We start from the raw sequence: 20,322 nt of genomic DNA, 5'->3' as shown, positions 1-20,322 counted from the left end.
TCCCAATATTATGGTTATTTTTTATTTCATTGATTTCTATCTCCTTTCTTTTGTCTTTCTTGCTTTGGGTTTAATTTGCTCTGCTTTTTCAATCATTTCTGTTTTTCAAATACACATAATTCAGTCTAAAAACTTCCCTTTAAACATTGTTTTAGCTACATTCCACAAGTTGGCTTTTTTTTTTTTTTTTGGTGAGGAAGATTGGCCCTGAGATAGCATCCATTGCCAATCTTCTTCTTTTCGCCTGAGGAAGATTGTCTCTGAGCTAACATCTGTGCCAGTCTTCCTCTATTTTGTATGTGGGATGCTGCCACAGAATGGCTTGATGAGCAGTGTGTAGGTCTGTACTTGGGATCTGAACCCACAAACCCCAGGCCACTGAAGTGGAGCAAGTGAACTCAACCAATACGCCACTGGGCTAGCCCCCTTCCTTCCTACAAGTCTTAAAAATTTTTTAAATCACATTTTCTATGTTGAAATAACTGCTGATTGTTGATTCACATGCCATTATAAGAAATAACAGAGAGATGTCATACAGCTTTTGCCCAGTTTTTCCCAATGGTAACATCTTGCAAAACTACAGTACAGTATAGTACGCTATCACAGCCATGATACTGATACTGAGCTAAACCACAAAACAGTTTCATAACCCAAAGACCCCTCATGTTGCCCTTTTATAGCCACACTCATCTACCTCCCACCCCTCCCCATCCCCGAACCCTGACAACCACTAACCCATTCTCCATATATATAATTTTGTCATTTCAAGACTGTTATATAAATGGAATCAATACAGTATGTAACCTTCTATGACTGGCTTTTTTTCCACTCAGCATAATTTCCTGGACATCTATTGTATGTACTAGTAATTAATTTCTTTGTATTGCTGAGTTATGTAATGTGGTAAGTATGCACCACAGTTTGTTTAACTGTTCACCCATTGAAAGACATCTGGGTTGTTTCCAATTTGGGGCTACTATGAATAAAGATGCTATAAATATTTGTGTACATATTTTTGTGCAAACATAAGTTTATTAATGTTGTCAAACTTCTGAATTCCAGATCTACAAGATAATGATTTGTGTTGCTTTAATTCACTAAGTTCGTGGTAATTTTTTACGGCAGCAATAAGAAACTAAACTTTAATGTGGATATCTTTTGTCATTTCTCTATGATAAATTCCCAGGAGTACTAATGCTGGGTTGTATATTTACCTTTTGAAGAAACTAACAAATGGTTTTCCAGACTATCATTCCACCAGCAATGTATGAGTGACCCAGTTTTTCTGCATACTTGCCAGTATTTTGAGTTTTCACTATGTTTTATTTCAACCATTCTGGAAAGTAGGTAGTAACATCTCATTATGGCTTTAAGTTCTGTAATTAATCTAGTAGTTGTGACAGACAATAATTGAAACTTAAAGATGTTTACATCCTAATCTCTGACCCTGTAAATATGTTATGACATATGGCAAAAGGAACTTTGCACATGTGATTAAATAAAAAATCTCGAGGTGAGGAGATAATCCTGGATTACGCAGGTGGACTCAGTGTAATTACAAAGGTCCCTATGAACAAAGGGGCAGTTACAATCAGAGAAAATGTGATGTGAAGACTAAAGCCAAAAGAGATTTGAAGATGCTATGTTTCTGGCTTTGAAGATGGAGGAAGAGGCCACGAGCCAAGGAATGCCACCCTAGAATGGGCAGGAGGGGAGGGCAAAGGAGTGAAGGACTGATTCTCCCCTACAGCCTGCAGAAAGACGGCAGTATGCTGACACTTTGATGGGCCCAGTGAGACTCACTCCAAACTTCTGACTTCGAGATCTACAAGATAATAATTTGTGTTGCTTTAATTCACTAAGTTCGTGGTAACTTTTTACGGCAGCAATAAGAAACTAAACTTTAATGTTGATATCTTTTCATGTGCTTATTTGACATCCGTATAGTCTTTGCAGTGAAAGGACTCTTCAGGTCTTTTGCCTATTTTCTAACTGGATAGTTGATTTTTTTTTTTCACTTTTGTGTTTGACAGTTCTATATAAGTTCTACATAGTAGTAATTTGTCAGATATATGCTTACAAATATTTTCTTCCACTTCGTAGTAAGTCTTTTCATCCTCTTGGGCAGAGCACAAGTTCTCAATATTGATATAAAGTTCAATCTTTCAATTTTTCCTTCTATGGACCACGCTTGTGGTGTCAAGAACTATTTGCCTTGCCCTAGATTCCACAGAATACCTCCAAATGTTTTTCTAAAACGTTTATAGTTTTACATCTTGTGTTTAAGTCTGTGAGCCATTTTGAGTTAATTTTTGTATAAAGTGTGAAGTTCTGATTGAGATTCTAGCTTGTTTGCCTTCTTCTCTCTACCTTTCAGTCTTATTTTTGTTTCGTATAGAGTGTCCAGAGCTTTTAGTTGGACTTAGTGGAAGGTATAGGGAAAGGTACATTTACTTCATCTTCCCAGAAGTGGATGTTCATCCTACAAGTTTTAATATGTCAAATTTTGATTATCTTAAGTCCAAAATATTTTCTAGTTCCACTCAGAACTTTTTCTTTGACCAATAAGCCATTAGAAGTGTACAGCTTAATTTCAAATCTATAGAGGATTTTCTAGTTATCTTTTCATTGTTGCTTTATACCTTAATTCCACTGTAGTCAGAAAACAAAATTTGAATGATTTGAATCCTCTGAAATTTCTTGAGGCTTGCTTTATGACCCGGCTTATGGTCAATTTTGGTAACTATTCCATGTGCAATGGAAAAGATGGTGTATTCTATTTTTGTTGAGTACAGTGTCTATATATGTCATTTGGGTTCAGTTTGTCAGTTGTGTTTAGATCTTTTATATTGTTACTAATTTTTTGTTTGCTTATTTCTTGTTTATTCTCTCTCTACTGAGAGAGATGTGCTAAATTCTCCCTTGAAATTCTATATTTGCTTCTTTTTCTTTTTAGTTTTTTTCAATTTTTTTCCCTTACATATTTTGATGCTATGCAATGGGCATATATGGATTTAGAATTGTTATAACTACACCATTATAAGACGTCCCTCTTTATCTCTAGTAATATTTCTTACCTAAAGTCTACTGTGTCTAATATTACTGGGGCTACGTCTACATTCTGTTAGTTAATATTTTCATGGTATTACTTTTCCATCCTTTTCATTTTAATCTTTCTGTTGTTCACATAGTTGGATCTGTCTCTGTACGTGTGTTTTTTGAATACTTGGAGTATATAGTTCATTCACATTCAATGTAATTACTGTTCACAATATAGTTGAACTAGAACAGGAGTTAGCAAAGTTTTCTGTAAAGGGTCAGATGGTAAATATTTTAGTAAATATTCACTTTGTGAATAACACGGTTTTTGTCACAGCTATTCAACACTGCCTTGGTAGCATAAAAGCAGCCATAGACAATATGTAAACAAATCAGTGTGGCTGTGTTCCAATAAATTTCCATTTATGAAAACAGATGGTGGGTGAGATTTGGTCAGTGAGATATAGTTGGCTAAGTCCCGAATTAGAAGATGGCTGAGAGTGTCTCTTAGGAAACAAAAAAAAAAGGCTCAAAGCACCGATACCTTGCAGAGTACAGAGTTTAGACTCACAGGATATCAAAGTATTTCAAGTGTGGATTCTAACCTTAAAACTAGCAATTTCATGACAATTTGTTTTCCAGTTGTAGGGATTAAGACTGTATTGCATTTGTGCAGAAATAAAAAACACCAAGGGACAAGAATAGAGTACTCAGACATAGAACTATGCACATATAGAAACAATATCTGATAAGTCTGTGGGGAAAGTAGGGATTATTCCATAAATGCTGGAACCACTGGTTATTCATATAGAGAAAACAACAGACATCCTTCCTACAAAATACACAATAATAAATTCCAGGTTGACTGAAGACTTAAACAGGAAATGGACATTTATGCTAATGAAGGGATTTCTTAAGACACAACAGTAAACCACTGATACATTTGACTATATTAAAAGTTAAACCTTCTCTATTACAAAGCTTATAAACAAGATACATGAAAACCCACAAATTGAGAACGTTCTATGCGTCAATGAACAGAGTAATAACAGGCAAAATACAGAAGAGGAAATCTGAGATCATTAACAAATAAAAGCAAGCAGAACCTCATTAACAATTAGGGAAATGTAAATAAAAAACAATGAGATACCATTTCGCACCAATCACTGACAAAAACAAAATGTCTGACAATACCACCAACAGCTCAAAAGGGTGTTTCACAACGAGCACTCTCATACACCAGAAATGGGAATGAAAACTACTGAAACCACCTTGGAGAGCCCCCTGGCAATTTCTAGTAAACCTGGAGATAAGAAAACTCCAATTTTAGGAGTTTTAGGAGGAAAAAACTCTTTGAGGTATATATGGAGACATGTTCGACAATGTATTTAAGCATTATAGCAAAATTAAAGAATTGGACAAAATCTAAATATCTTTCAACAAGATAATGGATGAATTGTGATATAGTAATACAACGGAATGCAGTAAACAGCAGTTATAATGTATGAATTGATGATATCTATATCAAAATATTAAAAATAATGATCAAAATAAAGTTTTGCAGATGATACAATATGGTATCACTTATCTAAAATTTTAAAAGTTGTCAAATGACAAAATGATTTCAGATATGAGCATATATAGCAAAAATATTAGAGCCTGTATAGTAATGAAAAATACTAAATTCAGGACAGTGAATGACCACTGGGAAGGAGCAGAAAGAAATGGGCAAGAAAAGAAGTGTACAGAGAGATTCAATTGTTTCTGGAAGATTTTATTTCCTTCAAAACAAACCTGAAACAAATATGGCAAAAAGTTAAGAATAGACACAACTGGGCGGTAGCTATACAGATATTAGTTTTTATTATCTTCTATACTTTGTTGTATGTTTTAAATACATAAAATTTTAAAAATAAGGAATAATAATATACGCAAAGTATTTGGCATAATTCCTGACACAAAGGAAGCTCTCAATAAATCTTAGCTCTTTATTTTTTAAAATTCTTTTTTCTGAATATGGGAAAAAAGTCTACTGGCTAACCAAGGTATATATTATAAGCATTCCACTAACATGAGAAGGATTAGCTCTCGAAGTACAAAACCTCAATGGACATGTCAACACGAATCCAGAAGAAGTGCAAGATGAATCAGACAAAATGAAAACGTAATCTTCCAAGAGAATGCAGATGAGTTAAAGAATAAATGCATCCAGCAGTCTATGTAATTTATTAAGAACTTGAGAATTAATTAAGAGACAAGTGATATTTTAACTTTCAATTGTTCAAAAGTTGGTTAAGAATCTTCTTGGGATAACTAAGTAGTTCCAACTTTAAAAATATTATTTAAAATTTCTTAGGAATTTTTATAAAATCAAAACCAACTATCAATGTTATGACTGATATTTGGAGATGGATGACATTTGGCAAAATAATAATTCAAGCCCTCATTAACCTCCCTCCTCCCACCAATTATGTTTCCTAATTGTCACTTTTATCACCTGTTTCTCTCCACTGTAACCTACCTTGGAGATAGCACCAAGCTTGTACTATTTTATTCCCAGAGTCTAACACAATGCTTCACTCACAGGAGTCGCACAATAATGGTAAATAGATGAATTTATTCTAGATTATTCAGAAAATCACTCTTTTAAAACCTATTTAGTAATCTTCCAGTGATTATTGAATTAAATCCAAACTCCTCAACTTAACTATCCAAGGCCCTCTACAATGTGGATACAACCCACCCTTCCTAATGTTATTTTCCATTACTTCTCTCATAGATGCCAAACACATTACAAAAACTGAAGTATGTTTTACTCCCTAAATGCAACTCTCACTTTCTCATCTCCTTTGGCTTTTGCAGATGCCAACAGGTACATCTGCAACACTCTCCGCCACCTCCTTTTGGCCCCCAGTGAAGTTCTTTTAAAATCCTACCTACTCTTCAGTGCCCAGAAGATATGCTACATCCTTCAGGAAACTTTCCCTGATCTCTCCAGCTATATGTGATCTCCTTTTTCCCTTAATACCCATATTTGGTTTTAAGGTTCTTAAAACAGAAAGAATATGCCTTTTCCCTAGTTATTTAATATTTTTACTAGTCTTTTGGTTGCTATGAAAAGTCAGTTTTATTTCACACATCTTCATATCACTAAAGCCCCTGGCATCGTGCCTTACATAAAGGTGGTGCTCTATATTCATTGGTTAAACTGAATTCCATAAAGATGCTATTCTGAAACTATTTTCTAATGATAGTTGCTAAGGAAATATAAACATAAGAATAAATTACCCCAAAATCCAAAATAATTATAAAAGTTATAAGATTCTGAAAACAAACGTGATAAATCAAAACATAAGAAAAGTAGTTGAATAAAAGTATAGATTCAGCAATCTCTTCCTACTTGCTATCGAAACTTTTAGAATAATAGACTGCATTACTTAATTCAAGACGTAATGGAAAAAATTAGGTTGGGAGAATAAGATTGAAACTGACTATAAAAGCATTTATAAATATCCTTCTTATACTCTCTAAAACAAAATTTAAACCAACTACACTAAATAAAAGAAACATTTACAGAATCTTGAATAATAGATACTGTACAACTAATTTCCATCCCAAGATGACTTCCTGAGATGATGGTGATGGTACATCATGGAAAGAAGGTCACTAACACTGGACTGTAGTTGGGTAGACAAACTTTCTGGACACTTTTCTGCCTCTAACAAAACTACACACTAAGCATTCTAATTACAACTCTTGATGTTTAATTTTGGCCCCTGACTTTAATCAGTATCACAGGCTATCAAATATGTAAATATCATCCTTTCCTTTATCCTCTGGAAGAAAATAAGTAAAGGCTGACTAGATTTTGTAAAGGTGTTCTTACACATTTTAGAGGATTGCAGCAAATCCCTTAAGCCTATCACTCATATCATGAGATTGATTTTTCAATATTTATCAATAAAGGTTGATGTACAGCATAAGAAATTGCTAAACTCTTAGAGTCAGACTCTTGCTAAAGTGCTAAATCATCGATTTTCTAACACCATCATGGGATGATGCAAAATTAACTCTAAGGTTTTACTGAAGTAATTCATCAGATGGAGAGTTTAGAACTGCACTGTCTAATACAATAGCCATAAGCCACGTGTCTATTTAAATTTAAATTTCATTTATTTAAAGTCAAATTAAATAAAAGATCTGTCAGTTGTACTAGCCTAATTCCAAATGCTCAAAAGCCCCTTGTGACTAGTGGCTACTGTATGGGACAGTACAGAATTATACAACATTTCCATCATCATAGGAAATTCTATTGGACGGTGATGGTTTAGAAAGTTAGTACTTTGACTCAACTCGAACAGTACAGGTAGTTCGTTAAATTTTATCTATTGAGTATTATATTTTTTAAGTCATGATCAACAAAAGTAGCCCTACTGTTCCTTTCAATGTAATTTTCAAGTAACTATTATTTGATTACAGTTGGGACCAGCTCCTATTCATTGTACAAGACATGCCAAATTCTTCCTGCCTCAGGGCTTCTTTGTGGTCCATTCTGCGGCTCATTCTTCACTTTCAGTGCCAGTTTAAATGCTACTGCCTTGATAGGCCTTCTCTGACCTTTCTACCAAAAATAGATCTCAGCCACCTTCCCCTCACCACACTATACACACGTTATTCTCTCTCTCAACACCCTGTTTATTTTTTTCATAGAATATTGCAATTTTCATTCCTTAATTAATTCATCCACATCTCTTCCACTGAAGGAGGATCCTTTGTCTATCTTATTCATAGCAGTGTCCCCAGAACTTACCTAGCACAGGCATGCACTCAAGATTTGTTGAATTAATAAATCAGTGTTTGCTGAGTCAATGAATACATTTGCACTGACTGTCTTTCCCCTCCAGAACCAACTCATACCTCCCTGGCACTAGGCTTTTACATTTATTCTTTGCTGCTGCTTCTTTCCAGTGTATGTGTTTCCTTTCCTTCCAAGCAGACTCTCTCAATTTTTTTTAACTTTAATTTTGAGTTCAAAGGGTAACGAATAGAAAGAGAAGTCCCAAGTTAGAAGAGGAAGATATTTTTAGTGAGCTTTCAGGGAAAACGCACTTATTTTTAATAATATTCTACCCTCCAGCAAGCACAAAGAGAACCGAAACACTAATTCTACAGCTCAGGACACACATGTACTGCTGTGGCATAGATTACAAAGAGGATTTAATTAGCCTGCGTGTGAGAAAAGGCACGTATTTAAAAAATGAAAAAAAAGAAGGAGGAAAGAATTGGGAAAAGAGGGAAATTTTCCACTTACCTTCTTGAATATTATCTTTTAATATTTGTCATCCAGAGCCCATTACTATACTCTCAGAGAGCAATGCCACTTGAAATACTTTTTATTTACAAAGAAAACAAAAAATAATCAAAGACAGACAACTAAAGTTCACAACAACCCTGAATTGATCATTCAAGACACTAGTTGTTATTTAAAATATCTTTAGAAGGTTACATACAATCATAAAGGGAAAAGAGTTTTTAAAATATGAATTTATCATCAAAGTATCATGAACAAAATATATTAAATACACAAGCTATTCAACACATTGGAAAACTTCAATTTTCAGTTTAAATTCACAGAATTTATGTATCATTAGTTATTTTAAAGGTATTAAGTATTTCCCTAAGAAACAGTACTATACAAAAAATCTTAAGGAAATTCACAAAACTCACTTTGATCCAAAAGAAGCCTAAATGATCATCATGTAGTAACAGCACTAAAGAATTTTAACTATCACTTATAACATAGTTTCTATAGAAAATCATGTGTGAAGTTCCAACTTAAAATATAAGAAATAAATATCAAATTCCTGCAGCTTTGTTTTTCTAATATTAGAAAAAGGTTTCATAAAGAAGTATGCCCATTTAACACAAGTCCTGGCAATTCTGTGGTATCTAGTGTGAGGAAGGAGGAGGGCATTTCATTGGGATTTTGTCTTGAAAAACAGAACTAAAAAGCATGAACTATTTGTATTTCCCAAGCTTATCATGACTTTTTACATCTTCACCTTCACCGTATTTGGCACACAGAGCTCAACAATGGTGGAAGATAAGTAGGTAGGAGAGAAGGAGAGGAAGCATATAGTTGTTTCACTCATTCAACAAATATTTATTGAGCATCTACTAACAAGAATTGTTCTAGGCATGGAAAACACAGCTGAACAAAAAGGGCAAACATAAATTTATGAAGAATTTCTACTGTTAAGTAGCAATGACTAAAGTTACAGTAACAAGAGATCTGAGCCAGTGCTCCTGGGTCCCACATACCCATTGATAATTGTTTATTTGATAACTGATAGTTGATAATGGTTTCCTCCTACTTCTGTCTTCCTTTACTCAAAACAGAAAAAAATTCCTCCTGAACATTTTTTCAGAAACCAGAATAATGTTTCCGGGATGCAGAACACACAGAGGATGCACTACATATAGCCAAAGACATGGACCTTACTGTGAGAAAGCAGATAATCTGCCTCTCATGCTCACATATCACCTCCCCTCTCACTATTGCAAACCGTGCAGTGAAAGGCAAGACCCCCGGGGACTGGAGTCTTGAGAGACAGAAACATGTTCTTAAGAGATGGTGGACTGCAGAGGAATCTTAGGCAATTAACAATACGCTACCACTAAAAATAGGGGATAAGAATCAATATTTGATGGTATGACTACAAGAATAGTACATGTAAGAGAAGATCAATGTACCTTCAGAGAATTAAAGGAGCTATAATTTCACCAAAGAGATTTGTCCCTCCTTAGTATGTTATCATCAGGCTTTAATTAATTACAATCACAATGCACGAGGCAGGTGCATCTAAAAGGCTGTCTAGAGTCATTGCTTTATCTGGTAAAACCATCTTCCATAATCAAGTCAGTCATAGTGTCATTAAATATGATGCAATACCATGCCTAGAGGTCTTCTTGGGCATTAAAATCAATCTTTTGTTTGAATCCTCTTTTCAGGGATATTCTATAAGACACTGAGCAGAAGCAAAAGAACCTAAGAATCTGAGCAAAACTTACAGGCTGCTGCATTATGAAAGATTCTCTATCACCTATATGATAACAGTTCTTAGTTAAGCATGAATAACAAAGTAACACACAAAAAAATATCATGACTAACATGGTGAATAGTGGATGGGTAGTTTCAAGACACTTTGGACTCTGAGTCTGGTCTTTGGAAATAAAAACAGAGAGTAGCAGGTGAAATGTTGAGTATACATTAAAGGAAGTATCTATAATGTAAGTATATTCAAGTCATCCAAATAAACTATTCCTTTTTCAGTACCTTAAAAACAACTTCTTCTTTAATATCTTAAAAACAATTTTAGTTTTAATTACAAGATTCATTCATGTCAAAAGCAAAAGACTTCCTTATTGATTCAGTAGAGAGCTATCACTAATCTAGGAGCTACTTTAATATTCCGTAACTCAGAATGCACCAATAAGTACACCCTACTGGTCTAAAAAATTTTTAAACATAGTATTTAAGTAAAAACAGAGACCCAAGGAAAGAAATATCAACAACAATGCCATATATTATTTACTGTTTTGAGTTAGTTTACACTCTGTCATAATTTATGAGAATTCAGAGAGTTAAAGCTTACTACTGAACATATCTTGAGAAACAATTTTAGGATGTTTCAAAACTTCAATGAATTGTCATTTTAGAACTTACACATTTTAACACCATACATAATATGTAAGCTCCAACTCTTAAAAAAAAAAAGGCAACTTCTATGGTCAAAGAATTTACATTCATTAAGTAAAAACAAGCTTTCTTCTTTACAAGAATCAAGGTTGTAAGCAAAATTTCAAAGCCGTTGTAGGTAACTCCACATGAGAATAATCCTAAATAGAATTTATTTTGTATTCACATTTATGTAGGTACATTTACAACCAAATTTGAGCCTAGTTTGTTAGACCTTAATTAATTTACGTACCTGGACGGATGAATATTTGGAAAAATTTTCCATTTGATAGCGCCTAAGAACTTCATTTAGTCTTTGATCTGAAACGAGAAAAACCACTTTGTTGTTCATTGGGTAATGTTCAGTATTAAAAAAACTGGAAATAAAGTAGTTATTTGATATATTCAATGCAAAATTGCTAGTCTTCGCTTCTCAAAATAAAATGAATCATCAATTTCAATACACCATTGTGGAATTTAAGAACAGGCCCTTCCCTAAGCCAACCAATCTGCCAATGGGCAAAAGAATGCTGCAAAGAACTAATTTTTCTGATTTCATAAATTTTAATTCTTACTCTCCTGGCTTGCTCTTCAGGTTAACAGAATTCAAAAAATATTCTCTACATTTTTTTTTATTCCTGCTACTAGAAGTGAAAAGAGTTGCAAAGACAAGCCATAACTAAACCCTTTAGAATTGTTAAAATCTTCTGAAATTCTCTTCCAGGACAAACCTCCATACTGAGGAGAAGTTGCAGGACAAAGAATCCAAATTAAACAGTAGTGGGCATGAGACAATGGAAAAAAAGGTTCAGAATGAGGCCAAGAGCTCTCAGTGAGTACAAGTGATATTTTTATTCACATCAAGAATAGACATACAGAACAGAACACAGAACCCAACAAATGTACAAAAGTCATTCTGTCAAGATCACATGGAACATTTAAAACTGATAATTTGTTGGTAATACAGCAAGTCTCAAAAAGTTTCAAACTACTGAAGCCAAAGAGAGCATGTTATCTGACAATAGCACAATTAAGCTAGAATCAAGAATCAAAAAGTAAAGGGAAAATCTCCATACATTATGAAGTTAAGAAATTACTTTCAAATAACCCATGGGTCTCAGGAGGAATTACAAAACAAATTTGAAAGTATTCTGAACTGAATGATAGGGAAAATGTAATACCTGGAAACTTGCTCAAAGAGAAATGTATAGCTTTAATGGCACATGCTAGAGAAAAAGGCAGAAGTCAATGAACTACAGTCGATTCCAAAAAGTTAGAAAAAGAACAGCAAATTAAACCCAAAGAGAGTCAAGTGAAGGAAAGAAAAAAGATAACCCTCCCAACTCAAAGAAACAGAAAATAAACACACAAAACAGAGGATCTACAAATACAATTATCTCAAAAATGATAGAAAAAGCATCTGATGAAATTCAAGATACATTCATGATAAAGCATTAGGAATGTAGGAATAGAAGGGAAATTCCTTAATATGATAAAGGATTCTCCTACATAAATGCACTTAAGGATGAAAATGTTGAAAACTTTCCCTTGGAAATTGGGAATGACACAAGGATAAATTCTCCTGACATTTATTCACACTCTACTGGAGGTCCAAGTTAACACAATAAAGCAAGTAAAAGAAATAAAAGGTATAAAGATTGAAAAAGAAGAAAAACTGTCATTATCCAGAGTTATTAGTGTGTATGTGGTAAATCCAAAAGAACATACAGATAAATTCTTAGACTCAATAATTAATTTTAGCAAGATTGTTAGATATGAGGTCAATGTACAAAAATTAATTATATTTCTATATATAGGCAACATAAAGTTAGAAAACAATAAAAGATATTATTTACAATACCATCAAAAATATCAATGTCTAGGAATAAATCTAACAAAAGATGTACAAGATTATTGCATAGAAAACTATGAAACATTCAGGAGAGAAATTAAAGATTAAATAATGGAGAGAGATACTGATGGTTTACAGGAGTATTGTAAAGATGTCAATTCTCTCCGAATTGATCTATGGATTCAATGCAATCCCAATTAATACTCCAAAGAGGATATTGCAGAAGTTTAAAAGTTGATTCTAAAATATAGGTGGAAATGCAACGAAAATAGCGAAGACATTTTTGCAAACAAAGAAAAGAGGGAAGAACTTGCTGTACCAAATATCAAGATTTATTATAAAGTTAGAGCATTAAGATAGTGTGATAGTCATCTAAGAATAAATAAAACTGACCATTAGAAGAGAAATATACTCATGTGTATACAGACAATTGAATTATGATCAAAGAGGCACTCCAGAGCAGTGAGGGGGAAAGGATGACCTTTTTCTAAGTGGTTCTGGGTCAACCGGATATCCTCATAGAAAGGAATAAAACATTATCCATAAAAATCAATTTTAGGTGAAATGAAGATATAACTGTGAATGCCAACATAATAAATTCTAGAAAAGAACAAAGAGAACATCTTTATAACCTTAGGGTAGGGAAAGATTTTTTAATCAAAACACAAAAAGCACGAACCATAAAAAAAAAACTGATAAACCAGACCACATTAAAATTAAGAACTTCTGTTCATAGAAAAACAAAAACAAAAATGTTAAGAGAGTAAAAATGCAAGCCACAATCATGGAGACAAGACTTCAGACCCATATAAGTAACAGCTTGTCTCTGGAATACATAAAAAACTCCTATGAATTAAAAGGCAGACAATCCTATAGCAAAAGGGTATGAAGACTTGAATGGGAACTTCACAAAAAGGTAACCCAGGTGGCCAGTAAACACAGGAAAGCTGCTCAACCTCATTAGGCATGAGGAAAATACAAATTAAAATAACAATAAAATAAAGAGCTAAAATTAAAAAACATGTTGGTGATAATGTAGAATAAAGAAAACTCCCATACACTGCTGGTGAGAGTGTAAATTAGTGAAACGTTAAAATGAAACATACAAATAATTCTTAGGAATTATGTTATACAAATGCAAATATACATATATACGGAATACATATTAACTATATATGTATAAATTTTAAAAGTCTATATAATGTACAGTGTATACATTCTATGTTGGGAACTTCAGATAGTAGTTTCTTCCTTGAAAGCACACATAATTTAGTGGAGAAATATGACAGATATGTATGATTCCGATAAAGAAAGAATTACGGAGTATTAATGATGTAAATGGTTTTTAACTTTTTATTGAGTTTAAAAAGAATTATCCACAATTTTTTACTGTTCCCCTCAGAAATTTTAAGATACTTATCTCACATATAGTACTAAAATTTTACCACCACCATAGGATCTGGCTTCTGCCTATTACTCTTCTTCCCTATCAGTCTCAAAAGCAGGCTGGAGTTATGGCCATGGGTACAATAATTCCAATACAAACTACTTCCTTTTTCCACTGATAGGGTTTCCAAACAAGGAAAAACACTAATCTGAGTTCTCAGTGATTAAAATAGGTCAAGTCAACAGTGGATTTATGAGGAGGGAAACACATTCACTCTTTGCAAGATTGACTTTAACCTGGTGAAAATTTTAATATAACTTACTCTTTTCATATTTTTAGTAGTTCTTCAGGTTTTATTTTTTGTGAATGGGCTGGTCATATTCTTTAACTATTTTTCTATTAGTGTCAATGCATTTTTGTTTGTGAGAGATCTTTCTACCTTCTGGATGCTAACCAACTCTTAGTTAGATTTATTGTAAACACATATTCCCCTTCTGTAGCTGGGCTAGTCATTTATTGATGATGACTTTTGTGACATCCAAGCTTTTATTTCCAACGTAGTTTATTCATTTATCTTTTCTTCAAGCCAAAAATGTTTGTGTCTAGGGCCGGCCTGGTGGCACAGTGGTTAAGTGCGCATGTTCTGCTTTTCTGCAGACCTGGGTTCACTGGTTTGGATCCCGGGTGTGGACATGGCACTGCTTGGCAAGCCATGTTGTGGTAGGTATATATATATATATATATAAAGTAGAGGAAGATGGGCACGGATGTTATCTCAGGGCCAGTCTTCCTCAGCAAAAAAAGAGGAGGATTGGCAGTAGTTGGCTCAGGGCTAATCTTCCTCAAAAAGAAAAAATAATGCTTGCGTCTGTTGAAGAAATCTTCCCCATCCTAAGATCATAAAGACACCTTTTTAAATTTTTTTTTCAAAGTTTAAAGAGAATTTATTCCTTCAATCAACCTGGAGATAATTTTTCTTTATGGTGTGGAAAAAGTATCTGTATTATTTTTTCTTTCCTATGTGGATAGCCAAGTATCCCAGCATCATTTGCTGGATAGTTGATCCTTTTCCCACTGATTTGTATTGCTTGCTCTTTCAGATAACAAGTGTTTGTGTATATATGTATCTCCTTCTCTGCTAATTTATCTCACTGATCTATGTATTTATCAATCTGTCAACATAATATTGACATAATAATTGGATATTTATAATAAGACTTAAAAGCTGATAAAATGAAATTTCCCACCTTGATGTTCTTTAAAACTCTCTTTGCTATTCTTAGCTCTTCCAAATAGATTTTAGAACCATGTAGTCAAAACTAAGTCTAGGACTGCATTGAATCTACCCATTAATTTGTGGGAGAATTGACATATTTACTACATTGAGTGTTCTAGCCCACAAATTTGATACATTTCTCCAGTAATCTAGGTCTTCTTTTATATACTCAACAATTTTCTAGTGCTAACTATCTTTCCATTGCTGGGATGAACCTAAAATGAAGACGTCATTGCTGGATGTGATTTATTAACATTTTATTTAGGATTTTAGTTTCTACGCGCATAAGTGAAACAGGCCTATAATTTTTTTTCTTGCAAGTGTCTTTGTTGGGCAGTAGTTAAGAACGCAGACACTGAAACTAGACTGCCTGGGTTCAAATCCCAGCTTGATTTTTAGTTATCAGGTTGTGGTGGTATTTATCAGAGGGCTGAGCTTTTATTTATGGTTATTGAACAGCTGGGTATGAGAACTATAAAGGCAAACTAAACAACTGATCTAGGGATGAGGTATTACTGGGCATGTGCTACAGAAGAACAGGGGCATAATCACATTATGATTACTGACAAGAGAGCAGTTGAACTCATGGGCAATGGTTATAGCTTGTGTAAGCAGTAAAAACAAGCTGGGAAGGAGTTACAAAATGGAAAAACATGAGTTCAAAGAATAAAGGTCTTGATGAAGTCAAAGAACAGTTACAGTGGGAGTAAGATACTTGTGTTTAAGATTTCAAAAGTAGGGCAACATGAAAAGGACTGCTTACGTCCAAGATGAAGTAACAAGGACCACCCCTCCCTGCCAGGTAAACCAAAAAACAAATAAATAAATGAAATAATGGTTTGCAAGACACCAGACACCAGATGATGATGAGAGACGCAAAACAAATTAGGTAAGTCCTATGATGGTACCAGCTAAATGACTTGAGGGACTTTCAGGCCATAGCACAAAGACGGAAAAAGCAGGCAGAGATTAGCAGACTCTCTAAGCTAAGGAGACAGAGCTGAGAATCAGTAGAGAACAAGGGAACTACAATTGGTACAACAAAGCACGAAAGAAAAAACTGTACAGAGAGAGAACTCTGGATATATGAGAGCTGTGGAGGGTCTCTCACAAGTACACAACAGAGTACTGAGTAGCTCTTTATCTATTAAAGAAATTGAATTTGTAGTTTAAAATCTTTCCAGAAAGAAAATGCTAGGTCCAAATGGGTTTACTGGTAAATTCTACCCAACATTTAAGGAGGAAATAACACCAATTGTATACAAATTCTTCCAGAAAATGGAAGAAAACAAAATATTTTCCAAGTAATTCTATGAAGCCAGCGTTACCTAATACCAAAACCAGACAAAGACATTAGAAGGGAGAAAAAAAGGCCCTACGAATACAAAATGTTAAGCCTTTAGAAAACCAAATCCAACAATACATAAAAAGAATAATACATGACCAACGGGAGTTTATCCCAAAAAGATAAGGCAGGTTTAACATTTGAAAATTAATCAAAATAAATCACCCTATTAACAAACTAAAAATGAAAAAACATCTGGTCACCTCAATAAATGCAGAAAAAGAATTTAAAAAAAAAATCCAATATCCATTTTGATAAAAACTCTCAGAAAACTAGGAATAGAAAGGGATATTCCCAAACTATTAAGAACATGTATGAAAAACCTACAGCTAGTATCATACTTAATTCTGAAGGACAGATGCTTTCTCCTTAAAATCAGGAATAAGACAAAGCTGTCCACCCCAAACACTTTTGTTCAACACTGTACTGGAAGTTCTAGCCAGGGCAATAAGGCAGGAAAATGAAATGAAAGGCATCCAAATTGGAAAAGAAGAAGTGAACCTGCCTTTATTTACAGATGAAAAGATCATCTATGTAGAAATCTAATGGACTCCACAAAAAAAACCTACTAGAACTAATAAGTGAATTTAGAAAGAGTGCAGGGTACAATATGCAAAAAAATTGAATTTCTATATACTAGCAATGATAAATCAGAAATTGACAGTAAAAGAATAATACTATTTACTAACACACAGCAATCCATAAGGATAAATCTGACAAAAGATGTGTAAAATCTATATACTAAAAAAATACAAAATATTGCCAAGAGAAATGAAAGAAGAGATATATCAATGGAGAGAGAGGCCTTTTCATTGGTCAGAAGACTATCACTAATACATGAATTCCACACAAATTGATCAATAGATTCAATGCAATGCCTATCAAAATCTCAGTATCTTTTTTTGACGAAATTGACAGGCTGATTCAAAAATTCATATGGAAGTGCAAAGGACCTAGGATAGCCAAAATAACTGTGAAAAAGAACAAATTTGAAAGGCTAACACTATCTGATTTTAAGACTTTTTACAAAGCTGCAATAATCAAGACATGCGGATACTGGTGTTTAGATAGACAAACAGATCAGTGGACCAGAACAGAGTCTAGAAATGGACCTACAGAAATCTGACAACTGATTTTTAACAAAGGTGCAAAGGTAATTCCATGGAGAAATGATAGTCTCTTCAGTTGGGCATCCGTATGCAAAAAAGTGAACTTTGACCCTTATCTTGCACATTATACAAAATTTAACTCAAAATGGATCATAGATCTAAACGTAAAACCTAAAACTACAAAACTTCTAGAATAAAATCTTTGCGGTCTTGGGTTAAACAAAGATTTCTTAGATATGAAACATCCATAAAAGAACAAACTGATAAATTGAACTTCATCAAATTTAAAAACTTCTGCTCTGGGAAAGACACTGTTAAGAAAATGAAAAGAAAAAAATTAGTCCATCCTTACCACCCATAACCCTCACTACAAGAATGAATTCTTCATTCCTTAGCTTAATGATCCAAGTCCCTCTTTGAACAGGTCCCTAATGACTACAAGATTTGCCTTCTCAGACGGTGGTGGAAGAATGGCATACTGCAAATATGCCAGAAGTTTACCAGAAGTCTGTTTGTGTGTGGAAGTGCCTGTGGTTATGATGTGAAAAGCTGACGCTTTATCAGAGGACTGGCCAGTTGAGAAACACCAAATCAAATTGTCTGGAGCTGGGCTACCAATCCAAATGGAACAAATGAAAACAGACAATTAAGATCAACGGAAGTCAAAGCAGAGAAGGTCAAAGATACGTCAGAGAAGGTCAAGCCATCTATATCTACCTGAGCTGTTGTTTAGGTGGTTCACCTAATGGGGTAACCCACCAGCTATTACTGGCAGGCTAGATCCAGTTAAAGGAAAAAAAGGGGAGGGTCATAGACATCCAATACTCATTCACATCTCTTCACGCAAACCCTACTATTCCATGTCCAATATTCAGAATAAGCACTATTATTTGAAGCCTCTGAGCCTTTGCTGCTTCTGCTCCCTCTGTCTGAGATTCCCTTCTCCCACTCCACTTAACTTCTGGTTAACGACCACTCATTTTTCAAGAAATAATTTACTATGTTTCTACTGTTTTCTCTGGTATTTGGACTTCGATTGTATCTAAGAATTCTGGTTGGCTTATTCCTCTAAAACTCATATTTCTGACTGCCTCAGGTAATTTCCCCACCCCACTCAAACTCCTTATCACCCAATTCTTGTCCCACACCACTCAGACCATGGCTAGGTAGTCCTCCTTATGGGGTGGAGGATATTCGTACTTCAAAACTGAGAAATAATGTTCAAGTTTAGTGTTATTAATGATTTTTAGATAATATATAGTGTGCACTTAATATGTTCTAGACACCATGCTAACTGCTTTATTTGCAGCATCTCATTTAATCCTCACAACAACTCCATGAGGGTTATTGTGCTGTTATACCCATTTTACAAATGAGAAAACTGAGGCACAAAGAAGCTAAGTAACTTGCCCAAGGCAAAGACCTGGAACGAGACAGGGCTAGGATACGAACCCAGACAGACTGAATCCAGAGGCTGAGTTCTTAACCACTGGTCTATAATGCTTCCAGAATGGAAATCACCACTTTTTTCCCAACGTCCCTGTTGCTCAAGCCAAACACCGAGTTGCCCTTTACCTTTCTTTCAGATCCTCTAATCTGCAATCTCACTGCGCCTACCTTAGTTCACTTTTTACCAGGATGATAATAGTCACCTAACTGCACTCTGCTATAAAGGCATGTTCCTCATAACAGCCATAATGGACTTGCCAAACCACAATTTGATCATGTCACTCAACTGAATTCTTTCAGTAGTTCTGATAATCTGCGCGACTGTGCAAACTCCTTAACACATAGCAGACAAGGTCCCTCATCATCTAGCCCCATTCTTCCCTTTCAGCAACACCTGCTGTTTGCCTACATAAATAAGCCACATTCCATTCAAGCCAACCTTGTTGCAAGTCTTCAACGAAGCATATTCCTAATCCCCTCAACAGAAATACTGTTCTCTTTGGGATGCCTACACAATTCTTTATCTAGTAAATTCAAATTAGTACTCCAAGTTTCAGCTTAAATGGCGCCTTTCTTGACCATAGTTAACAATAACCTTGTAATAGTTAATATTCGTTTAGCACTATGTGTCAGCTACTATTCTAAATCCTTTATATATTTCAATACTCGTTTAATCACTCCAAAAACCATATGAGGAAATCGAGGCAAAAGAGTTAGCAGTTGCTGCCACTTTAGTGAATTACGGAGTTTAAATATTTCCTTCCTCAAATTAAATTCTAGGACGGTAGAACTGTCCTCTTCATCTTGGTAACTGCTATGCTTGTTGAGCGCCAGGCACATAACAGAAACAAGAGGAGCTCAATAAACATCTTTCAAACAAATGGCCAGAGCTGTGTTCTAACTGCAGACTTGGAAACTCTTCTCGGCCATTAGTCCTCTAATTTCTCCAGAGCACGCGACGAGCATAACAAACACATTTAGTGTCTAGGAGAGTCCCATGCAACATGCTTAAGGAACCTCCAAGTATTTACCAAACGGTTCTGCTTAAGTATATACACATCCTCATAGATAGCACCAAGCTTCTTCTGCAGCTAACTTCTTTAAGTTTTTACAAATTTCCACGCAAC

The 20,322-nt window shown here is 34.5% G+C and overlaps 1 protein-coding gene across 5 annotated transcripts in view; it reads right to left on the bottom strand.

The window, feature by feature from the left end:
- SCLT1 (sodium channel and clathrin linker 1) overlaps nt 1-20,322 on the bottom strand; it is a 145,490-nt gene that overhangs the window by 124,503 nt on the left and 665 nt on the right. For all 5 annotated transcript variants that reach the window (XR_011537170.1, XR_011537169.1, XR_011537168.1 and 2 more), the window contains exon 2: nt 11,031-11,098. Coding sequence is in view for 1 of the 5 variants with exons in the window: in XM_008521413.2 (XP_008519635.1) it covers nt 11,031-11,098 (68 nt within the window). In the remaining 4 variants the exon portion in view is untranslated. The remainder of the gene's footprint in view (nt 1-11,030; nt 11,099-20,322) is intronic.

This window comes from Equus przewalskii, chromosome 2 (genome assembly GCF_037783145.1).
Source record: "Equus przewalskii isolate Varuska chromosome 2, EquPr2, whole genome shotgun sequence".
Classification (NCBI taxonomy): domain Eukaryota; kingdom Metazoa; phylum Chordata; class Mammalia; order Perissodactyla; family Equidae; genus Equus; species Equus przewalskii.
Note: the sequence above shows the minus strand (reverse complement) of the source record. Positions and strands in the feature narration are given on the sequence as shown.